We start from the raw sequence: 16,134 nt of genomic DNA, 5'->3' as shown, positions 1-16,134 counted from the left end.
GAGCTATGGGGACACTTGTGTCCATGGTGGGCTGAAGGAAGCCTCCTATTATTACAACAGGTGGTTCAAGTGTCTCCATCTAATAATTATCCAGATACATCAACGACCGACAGGGCTCTAAGGATCTCCATAGTTCGTCGCACCCCACATTCAGCTCTCTGCATACCGCAGGTGCTGCCACCGCCAGCGGTACTTGGGTTATTGATTAAAAACAAACACTAGCGTCTCAGTTGCATCTGAGATATACTGCTCAGTTTAAAAATACCTTCATTATGTTCACTCATATATTCAAAGCAGACACTGGCATTTAAATGAAGCTAAACTCAAGTACGAAAAGATATTAGGGTCAAAACAAAAATTGCGTTTGATTTCTCACTGAACTTCGAAGCAAATTTCGGATAAGGAAATGGAAATGTCCGCTGCATAGTATTTTGTGACATTTATCAGCTGCTATGAATGCACTTGAAAAATTATACGAGAAAACTTCACAGGCCTTCAGAAATAATAACAGTAATAAAAACCATCTCCTAAAGAAAAGGAATCCAAATTTGTACTGGGAGGGAAGAGGGCTGGTTGGCTTTATGCCAAACATCAATTGTCATATTTTCATCACGTTATCTGATCATGGTACCGAGATTTCGAATATGTATTAACATGAATTTTTTTCCTAAACTCATTTTGAGCATTCACTGTATCATTAGATCTTTTTAAACATTTTTACACAGGCAAATTCCACACTTCTTATTTGAATTCAGGAAAAACATCTGCGAAAATGAAAAAGATAAATCGAGCTGTTCATCAGTAAACAATTGACATTAGTATATGGTTGGTTAGTTGGCTAGTGTTCTGACAAGTCAAGTGGATCCATGTGTGGAAATCTGAGCTTTTGCCAGTTCCACAATCTTTTCACTGTATAGCTCTCTCTGGAAAAGAAATTTCCCCAAGCTTTGTTGAGCTGCAAGTATTGCCGGACAGGTGAAGATGTGTTCAGGAGAAAACTCCGTTTCGGGGCAGTTTCTACAAGTTCTAAATGATCTGGTACCATGCTCATTAATTTTTCTTCCTTTAAAATGGAAGGTTATCAATATAGTAACGGTCTTTGTAATTTCTTTGTTTGCATCAATCTAACATATTTGATGGTCTTTCTTAATATATTTCTCTTTGAGTCTATTCCGGCAATGGCATTAGCATCTTCAAAATTGACACGGGAATTGAGTTGTTGGATTTCTTGCCTTTTTAAACAAGTCATCGTCTACCTCGTTTTCATCGATTTCAACATGTGCAGGTATCCATTGCATTATGCTTGTCTTTCCCATCTTGTTGATTGTTTCTAGGTGTTGCTGTACATCCTGGGTGAATCTTGAATGTCCTTGCAGTATTCCCTCTAGGGCAGCTTTACAGTCACAGTAAATTATAAGTCCTCTGGCTTTATCATTATCATAAGTCGATATAAATTCTCGCGTCTCCTAGATTGGTCTTAATTCACATGTGAAGTTGGAAGCGATGCTGCTTGCTCCATGGATTTGGAGTATAGTTGCCCCATTTGAGAAAGTTGTAGAGACATTGGGTTTACTTCGGAAGCAAGCAAGAGAAAAAATTAACAACCGCCTTCGCCTGGAATCGAACCACGGACCTCTGGAATACCGGCCCAACGTGCAGAACCACTACATCACGAAGGCGCGCCAAGAAGGTGGGGGAAATACTTTAAATACTCCCCCTTTTAAATGGCGACTGGGGTTTAGGGGGCCCAGTCGCCAAATCCTGTTGGTGAAGAATCATCATTCACCACCTTTTATTTCGAGCACCGCTGTAGAGACAGTAGGTTTATTTCGGAAGCAAGCAAGAGAAAAAATTAGCAACCGCCTTCGCCGGGAATCGAACCACGGACATCTGAAATACCGGCCCAGCTTGCAGAACCACTACACCACGAAGGCACACCAAGAAGATGGCAGAAATACCTTATAAAGTAATGTGAATACTGGCTCCACCCTGTTGGATAGTTTCATCTATATAATCAAGTCAATTCTTAGGTCAACAAAGAAAAATTTTAAAAATACAAAAAATTGTTTTAAATTAAAATTAAAAAGTTTTAAAATTTAAAAATTAAAAAAATCAAGAAAAATAATGTGTGAAAAAACTGTATTAACATCAAATGTTATCCACTACAAGTTTAAAAAAATGAATTTGAATTTGAGTGATGAATAAAAAGTATTTTATCAACAATTGAAAATATGAACAAGATATAGGGAGAGTGTGAGCTAATAGTAGGAATTTAATAATACTATTTCTACAAAAGCATGCAGATGTTAATAATTTATTATACATTGTAGAGACATTAGGTATTTTTTTGGAAGCAGGCAGCAAACATCAACGCCTTCATCGTTCTATAACGTTCAACGTTCGTCTTCAACGTTCTACAACGCCTTCGTCGGAAATCGAACAGCGGACCTCTCAATTACGCCCTGAGCGTGCAGACCACTACACCACGAAGGCACGCCAAGAAGGCGGGAGAAATATCTTATACATTTATGAATTTGTGCCCCCTAGAATTCTATTATCAAGTAGAAGCGTCTATACTACTGATGTTTTTGCGATCAGATTTAAAACGTAGTCATTTCAATGTAGTTCTTTCCTGGTTTTTATTCATCCTTCATACATCAAACTGCTGTGCTGGTGTTTGTGACACTGGATGTTGTGACATAAGTAAGCGATTATACAATATGCAGCATTTCATTAGACGGTTATTTTGACATACTAAGTCAGTATCACTTAATTATGGTAATCAATAAGTTGTTAGTGAGATTCATTGCACAAGCGACTTTAATTGGCATTTACTGAGTGTAAACACGTACTAGGTTATCAGATGATTTTCGCAAAACTACGCAGTTGTTCGTTATAAAAGCAACGCAAGTATCATTGACAAGATCAAGCAAAACAGTATTTTTTCTGATATAACTGAGAGAAAAATTTTGTTTCACTTCTCTCTAGGAGTTTCTTTGAAACTGCACAATAATGGAAAATCTGATGTTAAATCTACTTAGCTTCCCAATTTGGTTTAATTACGGCTGAAAAAATTTCGATCATTCCAAATAAGGACGGATAAATCAATCAAACGCTGATGTGAAAATCAAAGCATCAGTTTGACAGCAATAAATGCACTTCTGTTGCTTCAAACTGAAATCTCCAAGGTAATGGATTGTCTTCTAATCAACCCGATGGTAAAAGTTAAGCAATTATGAATACAGTTTAGAAATCAAATCTTTTCACGCCTCAGCAGTTTTTGTTGCCTTGGGAACAGAAGGAAGTATCCAATTAAAGGTAATGAACGACCTCGTTTCCAATAACTCGTACCGAATGACAGCTGTAAACGATACGTGGAAAATATACGGGTGCATTGACTCCAGTTTGATACAGAGGTTATGCCGCAATCATAGCGTCGTAACAGGCAATGTAACAGCAGTGTTTCTTTTAACTACAACTAGAATTACCATAATTTTATCGTAACATGTAAATAATTAATAAGAAATATATCTCATTATTATCCTTCAGTGTCATATTTTGAGTGGCATTTTTATGAACACACGCAGAGGCGTTTTCCGATGTTTGCTTTGGGTAATGTAACTGCAATACTATAGTTCGACCGCCTCATCCGCGACCATGAGCGCAAACACGCATGCGCCATTCGGACCGAATTATTCTCAGAATAGTGGTGGAAGGATGGGGACTTTCTTTCCCTCCAGCATAGCTCTTTCCGGAGAAGACCTTTCATGTCGCAGCAAGTAATATTGCCCCTTTTGGACGAGTCTATGTGTTTTGGCAGAATGCCAACCAGGGTTGCGCTTGAGACGGTCGAACTAAACTTGTAGTATTCTTTCATTAAGCAGATAGTCCTCTTATGGTGTTGTTGTTATGACGTATCTCACTTGTCTGATAGCAACATCAGAGCAAGCCCATGGAATTCATCGTGGCAAGAAGTGCCAGATTGCGCTGTCTTTTGGCAACAGCTTTGAACACCATACTACTCAGTTCCGCCCCCAATTTTGATAGAGAGCACCCTGGAAGAACGGATCCGAGAGTCTCCCATCAATCTTTCGAGAGGACTTTCGGCTCGCCGTATATTTGTCTCCATCCCGCACAGACACTATACATTTACAAACAGCCATACCTTCTCCGGGATTCGAACACGGTCCCTTCCGGTACGGGAGTTAGAGGCACTAACGACCATCCTGGTTGGGCGTAGTACTCTTATGTAACATTCAGTAACGTTTTTTCGATGGATAAATGGGCCGATAAATTCTCGATGGCCATTTAACACTAGTCCTATAAGATAGTAAAGTAAGATAGGCATAAACTAGAAATCATCACATATTCAATACAATCAGTCTGATTAATGACTTATTAATAGCATAAAAGACTAAAAATCTTAAAATGTTCAGATTTCAACGACAGCCCAAAAGGATTTGCTAAGTTTTTTTAAGCTTTCGCTGAGCTCGCAATCTACCAGTCAGCTGTTTCACTCACTCTCCTGTTAACCCACTTCTTTTTTGTCTATTTAGCTTTCTTATTAAGAATCATTTTCTTCGCACATAACACCATATACAATTCAACAGCAAAATTGTAAAAATTTTAAAAGCAGCATAGAAGCATATGCTTAGAATTCCTGATGCATTATTAAGTGATGCCATGTGCAGTTTTCTTAGTAATATAGCTTGCAAAAAAAAAAAAAAAAATCTTATTATTATTATCGTTTTGTGCGTTAACTTTATTCATTAAATATCGCACTTACTCTACGAAAAATTCAGTTCAACATAAAAAATCACAAAATATTTAAAAATAGTGTATCTTTAGAATTTCCGATAGAGATTCTCGCGCGATGGAGATGAATGTTCCATTCAGTGTTGCCACTTCTCGCTTTAATATCGTTGAGTCTGCTGATGAAAAGTGCATTAGTTCAAAATTTTACAAAATATGCAATTTAAAATTCGGGCTTCCTGGTGTGTATGTTCAGGTTGAGGACTGCGTTATTCAAAATTTGATGGCTCTAGCTTAACATAATTTTTTTCACAGTGTGAGGAATGGGCATTCATTCACACGGATTCTTCATTTTTTAAATTTTTTAAAAATAATACAAGGCGATAATACTTGCTAGCAACAATTTGGAAAGTGATTCGTTGCTTATAGTGGACGACTTAAAGTCCCGTTTCGAGAACAATGTTCCATTAGAGCCAACCCTCTTTTGGGCTAATAATTGTCAATTAATTGTTTTAAATCTATAAAACTAATGAAAATATATGTATATATTAATTTTAATCGAAAATTTATAACACAAATCTATAAAACTAATGAAGGAAAGTGTTTTTCTTAATTTTTATTGAGAAGAAAAGAAAAAGGAAAAAAACAAAGAGAAAAAACTCTGAAAGTATTCAGATAATAGCGTTGCACCAGAGAGTTTTCGGCACACATTTTTGGATTTTTATTATTAACTTTTATCTTTTTAACCTTTCTTATACAACATTTCTTCTTACTTACTCCGCATAAAATTTAATAGCAAAATCACAAAATATTGGAAAATTCTTTAGAATATCGGATACGGTGTTGCCATCCTTTTTTAACAAATGATATATTATTTCCTTAAAAAAATATAAGGCGATAACATTTGGTAGAAACATCTTTTTGTATGTTCTTTCATACTTTTTTTTAAAATTTTCATTATCTTTAAAAATAATACATGGGGATAGCATTTGGTGGCAACATCCTTTTATCTATAAAGAGATAAGGATAAAAAAATAAGAATAGAGAATAATAATAAATTAATTTTTAATATAAATTATAATTGAATAAATTAATTATAATTGAATATAATAAATTATAATTGAATATAATTAAATAATAATTGAATGATAATGTTTAAAATTCAAAGTTATGGTGAAACGTAAGGTAATATTAGCATTATATACCGCAGATTTCTTTTAAATGTATATAAAACATTCCGTGAACTACTAAAAATTGATTAAATTTAATGTTTGTTCATTTATTGATTTAACTGAAAGAAATCAAAATTCCTGAAAGCTTTCTACCCAAGGGAACGAATGTCTTCATGGAGAAATTTCTATTCAAACGAATGTACAGCATGAAATAATAGGACACCGACCTCGTTTTTCCGGTGAAGGCTCTGAAGAGTTCGAAATAAATGAAGAACTAAAATATATTCTTAGTTAGAATTTTGACGAAAAATATGCGAATATATAAGTTATTTTAGTTAAAAGTTCAAGTTTTCAAATGTCAAAGTAGTTGTAAATAATTAACGTAGAATTAATTACACATTTAATAATTAAAATTTCACCATTTATACATGTGTTTATTTGTAATGAACAATTTAAAATTTTCTAATATTAATTTTAAAAACTAAATTTTCTATCTAGGGAATTTGTTATTTATTTGTATATTTTTAGAGAACATTACTGTTATTTTTGGATCGTAATGAAAGTTAAAATAATTATTTTCAGCTTAAAACTTGATAAATTTATAATACTCTTATGAAAAGAACGTCACTCACGGTAAAAGAATGCAAGCATTATTTGAAAGAAAACCACACAAAATAACAAATTCATGTGTGCGGCCCTTTCATAAATCACACACTTTGAACTGTTACTATATATAAGATGACATGTTCTGACACTGTAAGAGCAACAATATGTTCAGCAAGGCCGCCATTTGACATTATAAGGCTGCTTTCACACATCCGTTTGTTTGGGACGAACAACAGTTTGGGACAATTTTTCCGCTTTGTCACAACAGCCAATCGCCACAGATTGCTTTGAGGTTAACACGGGGAAAACTGGTTCTCCATTGCAAACAAGCTGATAGCTGAATGGTTGAAAACGAACAACTTGCATTTTTTTTCCGAAAGGAAGAAAAAAATCGCACTTCTTTCTTTCAAGAGTAAGCCAGGCAGAAAACTTGTCCAAAACAGTAGTTCGTGTGAAACAAGTTCGTGTGTGATATGGGCTCATTAGAGACATACTTTTATGGGCAGTGTCAAGACGATATGTACTGTGTCTAACAACAAGGCCTCTCGAATTCAGGGAGTGACTAACCAATAATCCTATAGCTCCTCTGATATCGCCTTCAACTATAACGAATCAGAGGACGTAAGATATAACAGAAAAATTTAAAGGGCGTGACTAATTCAGTCTGCAGACTGTACTCCACAGAGAAAGCGCAGAAAATTCTCCAAGGCTCTCGGTATAGACGCTCACTAAAGACGAAAGAGATTCTTGCCACTAGCAGGATTCCCACATAATGAGGACGATAATTTAACCTTCTCGTAATTTGCTCCTATGCATTTAATATTAATTGTCAATTGTCGTTACTGTATGGTTTACAGAATTATCGTAGATGTATAATAAATGTTTTTTTAGTTCAGTATGCTAACCTAACCTAATCGCAAACCATTCAGCTGCCAATCACCTGCATGGAGTCGCCCCAATAGAGCCCCAGTTCCCCACATCCACCAATAATAATTACATAGACATTGATCGAATAGATGCTTTCGAATCTAATGTGAAACACTCTATTCCCAAAGAAATTCCATCGAAATCAGCTCATAATTTTCTAATATTCTATCAAATGTTTCTGCTGTTTTCTTATCAAAAAGTTTAGTTATTTACATTACTAACTTCGAGGATTTTTATCATTTTTTTCTTTACAGGCTTTAAAATTATTTGTTATAAAGTGAATTATACTTTTTCAGCGTGACAATGACCACGTGTTCGACCATCGCAGCTTTGGGAATGATGCCCCTAAATATGTGGGTATACGGTCAATGGCTAGAGACAGGAGCTGTAACAATACCCTACAGCAAGATGTCCATCTCCCTGGCATCCGTAACGGCCCCTGTTGGAGCAGGCATGTTTGTCAGATGGAAGTATCCGAATGCAGCACCCTACATTACAAAGGTACATTAGAATACTTACTTTTACACTACTGTTTTACAAAATTGCTATGTTAATGTTTACCCCAAATACAATGTATTTGAATTTTAAAGACAATAGAATCGGAAGATATAAAAAGGGGCTATTCACGAAGTCAAATTTTGCAGCAGCAACAAAAAGCTATCCCATTCCTGAGAAGAATGTCAGAAGACGTTTGGAAAACGACGAATTTCATGGATACTAGTTTTATCGATCTCATAAATTTTTGTTAATTTCTGATATTCTTGTAAAGAATGGGAGAGGTGTTTTTGTTGTTGTGTCTTTGAAATTTGACTTTTGTCACATAGCTCTTTTCTACATGTTCCGATTCAATTGAAATGTGAGAACTATTCAAGTTGTGAAGTTGAAGTTGGAAATAAGTACATTTCTCTCAAATTTCAAAATCTCGCCCCGCAATTAATTACGAAGATAATAGTGCAGAAAGTTCAAGGCTAAAACATTCGTCACTAAGCTGCACGCAGATGACTACTCAGAGCCAAATGCATAATGCCCATAGAATTATAAATGTAATAATTGTGTAAATATATACAAAAATTTTCAATTAAATTTACTAGAAATTATATGAAATGGGTTCTTATGAACCATATCAGTTAGAGATACTAAAGAATATCGATATTGAAAGAAGTACATGTGTGTTGCTTTTATAGTTTAACTTTTAAATAATTACGATGATTTTAATTTAAAAGATAACTTAAAGGTTTTATTATATGTAAAACGGTAACTCTAGCCGGGCCGCGCACCATTGATTGCTTGAAGTAGGATTGCATAAACCTTTGTTACCACATCTAGTTTTTATATTTTTACGCTCTTGATAATAGCAAAGGAACAAAGACATTTATTGGAATAATTAACACCAGATATCCATTGAAGAATTGAAATTAAACTTAGCATACATTTAATAGAGATACTGTGCATTATTTGAAATACAAAATACACTCATGTCTATAAATTAAGGATAATGCAAAATCAGGCAAAGGAAGAGTTAGAAGCAAAATAAATTTGACTTATTTGTAAAGCTTGTTTATTAAACAAAAGATAAAGAGCAAAAAAAAGATGCTATATGTTTGATATTATTAAAAAAATTAGCGATTTTTTCTCTCTGGAATAAATTACAAAAAAAAAAAAAAAAAAAAAAAAAAAAAAAACTATGTACAAAAAAACCATTATTACATGGTTGGTATGATTGTATGTCTCCCAGACGATGCAATACAGTCCGTACAACTCCTAGGCATGCTGAGTATCAAATTATCGATCTGATCTTGGGGGATATTACACCACTCAAAAAGCAATGCTCTCCGAAGTTCCGGTAGACATGTAAGAGGAGGTTGACGGCTGCAACTCGTCGGCCAAGCATGTCCCACACGTGTTCTACTGGATTCAAGTCCGGTGAGAATGCAGACCAGTCCATACGGGTGATATCCTCCGATTGAAGGCATTCTCTTACGATGTTTACACGGTGAGGACGGACGTTGTCATCCATAAACACAAAGTGTGCGCCCATGGCGCCCCGAAACAAACGTACTTGTTCCAGAATGACGTCCCGATAGATTTGGCTTGTCATGGTTCCAATTTGAACATGCAGGTCAGTTCTGGAACACAGAATAATTCCCTCCCAAACGAGCACTCCTGCACCCCCGTAACGGTGTCGTTCAATGATGTTTTCTTGGTGGTAACGGGAACCTGGAGCTCTCCATATGAAAGTCCGGCGAGAATCAGACTGCAAGCTAAACCTGGACTCGTCGGAAAACATCACAGAAGCCCACTGTTGCGGTGTCCACAATGCATGCTCTCTACTCCAGGCTAATCGCAGACGACAGGGAGTTGCAGTAAGTGGAACGCATCTGACACGTCTACGAGCATATAGACCAATCTGCCCTAAGCGTCTATACACGGTCTGCCTTGAAATTGTCGTACCAGTGGCTGAAAAGAGCTGACGAGACAGGTCTGAGGCTGTGCTCCGCCTGTTTCTTTTGACAGTAACTGCCAAATACCGGTCCTCACTCGGCGTTGTAACTCTGGGGCGACCTGTGCTGTAACGTCCACTCACATTACCATCATCTTGGAATCGTTGCCAAAGCTGGCCACTCTGGGCAATTCCAAGTTCGTCTGATACTTCCAGTTGGGTACGCCCACATTCCAGACGGCCGATATTCTACCATGTAAAAAATCATTCAAATGCGTCTTTGTGTCATAACTATTCGGTTATTACACTTAAATGCTTATAAAGCGCCTGCGAACAATTTTACTTCTTTGCCTGTATTCCTTATATATCACTCTCTCACACTCTCGCCATTGTGACGTACCATTGGTGTCATCTGGTTATTTCCTGAAATTTGCATATGATTCTTGAAGATATGTGTAGTGATTTTACAGGTGATATATTTATTTTAGAGTTTGATTTACGCGTGACTCCGAATTATCCTTAATTTATGGACATGAGTGTAGTATAAACTTCGTTAAATGAAAAGCAAGGTAAGAAAAAGTTTTAAAAAAATGTTTTTTCGTTGAAACGGTTTTTAAACTGCTAAGGAAAATAATGCTTCCGTCGAAATGATGAAAGATGCAAATTTTTCAGCAAAGCTTCTGACCTCCTTCTGAATTCTAAAACAGTTTAGGAAGCTGTCGTAAAGCTGCTGAGAAGAGTCTGGCTGGAGTTTTTTTATTTTTTTTTATTCGTGTACCAAGACGATTTTAAATTCCTGCATAGTTTGTGATGAGCGATTTCGATGTGCAACTCGTTTATTAAAAATATTCCAAAAATGCTTCACGGCATTTGATTATGGTGGATATGTATGACATCCATGCGATCACCATCTTTCCTTTCTTGTGTCTCGGGGCACGTCAGCTGTATTGAGTTGGCAGGCATTGTCATTTGTCAACAGAAAGTCTGGACCACTGCATCACGATAAAAACGGACATGGTTAAGGGAAATCTCGGTGCAGCATCATTCGTATGTTGATGTTTTATGTAGGTCAAAGGATATAAAGTATTGTTCTACCATTGTTCCTAATGCCCCCTCGGAAAACTTGTATAAGTGAATATGATCCATTCGCCAGAATCTGGCAGATACGTGATCATCATTAATAAATATCGTCGTTTGCTCAAGTGCTGGACGCAGATGATGGTGACAAATTGCATCATCCTCCATGTCATAATGAGAACGCTGTTACGTATCCCCTGCGACGTTAGGGATAGAAGGTACTGGAGGTACTAACCATAGGTACTAGCCATAGTCATGAAATATGAATCTCTTCACCAAAATCAAAGAACCTCTGCGCAGAATCCATTACAACAGTGAATCTGTGGTACTATAGGCTAGTCGCTGCGAGATCTCAAGAGAAGTATACGTGCTGATGGTTTACGACGACTTCCAATAGGTTGGCAGAAGGTGGTAATCATTGGAAGCGATAATATTAATGGACTGTAAGTGTTTGGATCTATGCTTAAAATGTCTTTCCGAAATATCCGCGTGTTGCAATTACTTTTTATCCAACTTTATGCAGATATCTTATGGATTTTACATCATATGGGTACAACCTTTTTATCCAACTTTTACACTTTTTAGCCGTCACAAACGGTCTTTGCATAAAAATTGGAGAACAAAAGTCGCTTTTAAAAGAAAATGATTTGCCTGCTTGGAAAAGTGTTATGTTTAAAAATGCCAAAACGTATCGCACATCACCAATACGTAAGATATGGAAGACTCCTGAAAAGTCATTCTGTATGTAGGTGGATATACATTAAGGAAGTAGAGTGTGTAGGTGGATATACATCAAGGTGATAATCAGCTTCGTGCCACGTATTTTATAGCTGCTCAAGTCTCATGAAATGCATTGCTGCAACAATTCGCTGACAAATATTTTATAATGTGATAGGTATAACATTAACAGTGTACAATAAGTAACGTTGAAGCATTACATTGATTTAGTTACACCATTGATTTAGTTAATTAATTTATAGAAAAGGGTACATTAGTAGTCAGATGGTAAATCTTGAACAAATGTTATATAATACAGTGATGATTGAAATTTTTCCCAGTAAATTCTTACCATCATCATATTTGATATTTAATAGTTCATGAAAGGAAATTCTGAAGCTGGTCTATTTAGTGGTTTGTTAAGAAATGACTATAGCATTTATTTAAATGAAAATCATTTCAGAGAATAGTAAAATGGCTATTTAACCTAACTGTACAACCTCATATTTCTTAATGTGTGGCATAGTTATTGCAAATAATTTAATTGCTGTTACTCAAACTTCAACGAATTATCTTCAAGCCTCTTATACAAACTATTCAAACTATACAGCTTCTCGGTAAATAAAGTGAATAAATTATCTCTTCCATTTTCCGCAAACAAATAAAAGAAAAAGCACTGGTTAAGCTCGTTTACAAACATTTAACAGCTTTACCTGTCCCTTTCTTGCGAACAAACCTTGACACACCTGTTGATGGACATTCCCCACGTAAAAGTTACAGTTGATCTATCAACCGCGACCAAAACCGTTTTAAGTCCAAAGAACATTACTGACGTTACCACTCATTTACCGGTCTTAAATTTTTATTCTTTATTTTGTTTTATCCAAGCTATATCTCGCAGACGATATTCTTCTTCTTTCTACAATAAAGTTAAATGCGTACTGGTTCGTGATAGGTACTTAAACTTTCTTAGTTATTTTTTAAATTTTGAATGAAATTGATATTGTGCATAATATGTATCTTGCAGGGAGGATCTTCTCCTTAGCATTATAATAAACCTTCATGGATAAGTGATTGTTTGTAAGGGAATGTAATACAAATGACATGGAAAAATTATATTATAATTAGTTCTGGTATAAATTTGCTTTGCTTCGAAAGAGTCATGACACGCAAAAGATTATAATAAAGCATTATAATAAAGCATGAATTTAATTTTCCATTTTTCGTTGTGGAAGGTAGTCATTAAATGCATTTACGATTATGGGCTAATATATATAATCTAAGACATATTAGTTTAAAAAATTCAAGAACGGTTGTTTTGTCAAAGTCTGCAGCGCTGTTTTTCATTTTTTCTTCTATTAAGGAAGGGCAACCGTAATTTTTATGGTAAAGTTCAGTAAAACATAACATGCAATAAAAGTTTCAAACAATTCAGTTATAAGTTATAATACCGTTATAACAAAATCAGTTTTTAATTCTATTGACTGATGTTCCCAGCAGTGTTGTGTCTTTATTTAGAGAAAGATGTGAAAGGAGGGAAAAAAATTAGATTTTTTTTTTTTTTTTTTTTTTTTTTTAATGTAAAATAGGTTCGCTTTTTACGCTGAAACCAAAGCCAGCAATTCCCGAGTGGCTAAAGACTGGTAATTTGATCCAGATTCAGATTCCGGCGTAAAGGCTGGCTGAAATTTTTGTTTATATAGTTTACATGTGTAATATAAATACGAATGATTTTTCTTTAGGAAATTCTCCACGAAGACCGTTTAGGCAAATAACGCTCATGCACTTTGCCTTACTCAGTAATCTAAATTATCGCGAGTTACTTTATAAGATCTCGGGTCTTCTTAGCATGCCTTCGTAGTGTAGTGGTCAGCACGCTGGACGCGTATTCCAGAGGTCCGTGGTTTGATTCACGGCGAAGGCGTTGCCCTCTCTCCTGCACCGAATGCCACAATACTTTGTGACTCTAGCTGATAAGTCTAATTATTAAATTAATTTTAAAGATTTTTTATGTCACACACTACATTTTAATAACTTTTATTTTTAAAAAAAATTGGCGTAGGGTATAATTGTGCTATTCGCTGTTTCATATTTTACGAATGTTAAAGCTAAATGAAAGATCATTTTTCAAAGCCAAGAAGACATTGGCATCAAAAGTACTAAAGTATGAAAAGCTTTTATTTTAAAATGTTATATTTTTGTATATAATAAGCGCAATATTAATATAATTATCAAGAGAACTGAAAACAAACTTTTTTTTGTGTTGTAACGTTATACCAAGTTTCTTTGGCCTTTTTTTCCGTAAATAGTAGCTGTAATCTGTAAATTCCGTAAAGAAAAAACTTTCCGTAAAAAAGTCTTTTTTGTATATGTTACGCAAAGTTACAACTATCAGAGCTGGCAACGAACTAATATATACCACATTGGTTTTTGTTTCCCTAAACAGTCATTATAATTTGAGGTAAATTCCATAAATAGTGATCACAATTTCAGTAAACAGTAATTATATATTTGATTATCTCAGGATAAGGTTTGTTAAAAAACTGTTTTCATTTGCTCCTCGTAGAATAAAATTTTCAATTAGTAAAATATTTATTGCCTTTAATAGTTCCATTCTTTTACCTGCAAGTTTTGCAGTTTGAGAAATCACAATCTGTGTTTTATCGACTTATTGCTATTTTCTGAACAGTCCAAATGAAAAAAAAAAAAAAAAAAAAAAAAAAAAAAACAGCATGCATTAAATGATTATACGTTTCCTCAAAAACAAAAAAGCCAACCGAAGCTTTCACAATGAAATTTTTTTCGGTATAAAACCACCAAAATGATCATATTTTTCTTTCAATGGTCCTCTTTGTAAATTTATTTACTTATTCTCTCTTGAATTTAAATGGATAATATTGTATGAGAAGATGATCTAAATCAATAAATTCCTTCCCGAATATTTCTGCAAATCTAGCATATGGAATTTGATTTTTGTCTTTAATAATTCTTTCAAACTTGAAATTTTGTTTTAATTTGGAAATCACATTCATCTACTAGAAAACTATCTCATAGTTACGAAAATATTTCGTGGTAAAAATTTTGTTTACTTTTAGGACCATGTATTATTTATTAGACTAGTTGCAGGGTTACCTTTTACCTGGTATTTTTATTTAAGTAGAATTTAGAACACAAAGGCACTCTGTTGTGCCATAATATAACCACAACTCGTGGCAATACAATTAAATAGAACAGTCAAATTTAAGTTTAAACGTGGAATAGTAGTGGAAAACTACACAATTAGTTAGTATACTAGAACCTGGCTCACTAACTCTACCGGAACATTAGAATTAAAATGTCGGCAGCGAGAAAACGCAAAGTTGCAACTATCAGAGCTGGCAAAGAACTAACATATACAGTGCACGTGATACCAAAAACAGGCTCTGTCTTAAAACTGAAAAACCTGAGTTTAAATACAAGCTATTCATTTACATTCTGGTGAGGAATACGAAAAGGAGAAGTTATAGTAAAGACTGAAAATATAAATAACTGGTTAATTTAGATAAAATTCCCTACATAATTTATCAGAATTCTAGCAGTATTAATACACCCGTCTATTTTTTATCCTTTTCGCTATATACATCGAGCAGAGACAGAAAAGATGGATAGAAATCTTTAAGCCCTACTGCGTAAAATTTAGAATGGGTATTTCTAACTAAATATCTTATAATTCATAATAATTTGTTATAATAAAACTTTCCATATACCATATCTAAGGAACACAAAATGATCAAACAATTCAATTTAAAACCACGAATGAAAAAAATTTCTTTTAATCAGAATTTAAATTAGCATTTAAAATAGTAGTTTAAACTTCTTGTTTAAAAATCTGCAAAGAAAAATCTTAAATCGCAAAAATACCAAAACTGAAAGTAAATTCTAAATATTGAAAAAGTATTGTCATTGATTGCAGATAAATCGACTTATCCAGGGGATAAACTAATCTACCATCAATTAACAACAACTAAATTAAGAGAGTGTTTCATCTTACTTCCAAGTATGCATTAAATTATTTGCTAGATTCAAAACCATAGGCCAAGAATCTTGCTAAACAAAATAGCAAACCAAGCCATTTAAGCCAAGAATCTTGTTAAACAAAATAGCAAATAATCTTAAAATTAAAGTTTCTATTAAGAACACAATTAATCTGAAGGAGACGCTTACTTTAGAAGACACATTCCCTACACTCTCATTTCAATTTCAAAAACACAAAGAAACATATTAGAACGTTAAAAGTTAATTCAAAATCATTTAGTGCAAGTCATAGGCTCTTTAATTTACTTTTAATTACTTTATTTCAAATAACTTATAAGGTATTTCTGCCGCCTTCTTAGCGTGCCTCCGTACTGTAGTAGTCTGCACGCTGGGTGCGTATTCCAGAGGTCCGTGATTCGATTGCGGGCG

At 34.6% G+C, this 16,134-nt stretch overlaps 1 protein-coding gene across 1 annotated transcript in view; it reads left to right on the top strand.

Annotated features, from left to right (window-relative positions):
* Nucleotides 1-16,134, top strand: part of LOC118182091 (ileal sodium/bile acid cotransporter-like) — a 90,383-nt gene that overhangs the window by 60,068 nt on the left and 14,181 nt on the right. Inside the window, exon 4 of the mRNA XM_035351378.2 lies at nt 7,754-7,958. Within this exon, the coding sequence (XP_035207269.1) occupies nt 7,754-7,958 (205 nt within the window). The remainder of the gene's footprint in view (nt 1-7,753; nt 7,959-16,134) is intronic.

The sequence above is a fragment of the Stegodyphus dumicola genome, chromosome 3 (genome assembly GCF_044657685.1).
Source record: "Stegodyphus dumicola isolate Sdum_Otavi_A_Nest chromosome 3, ASM4465768v1".
Taxonomy (NCBI): Eukaryota; Metazoa; Arthropoda; class Arachnida; order Araneae; family Eresidae; genus Stegodyphus; species Stegodyphus dumicola.
This window is presented reverse-complemented; position numbering and strand designations above follow the sequence as displayed.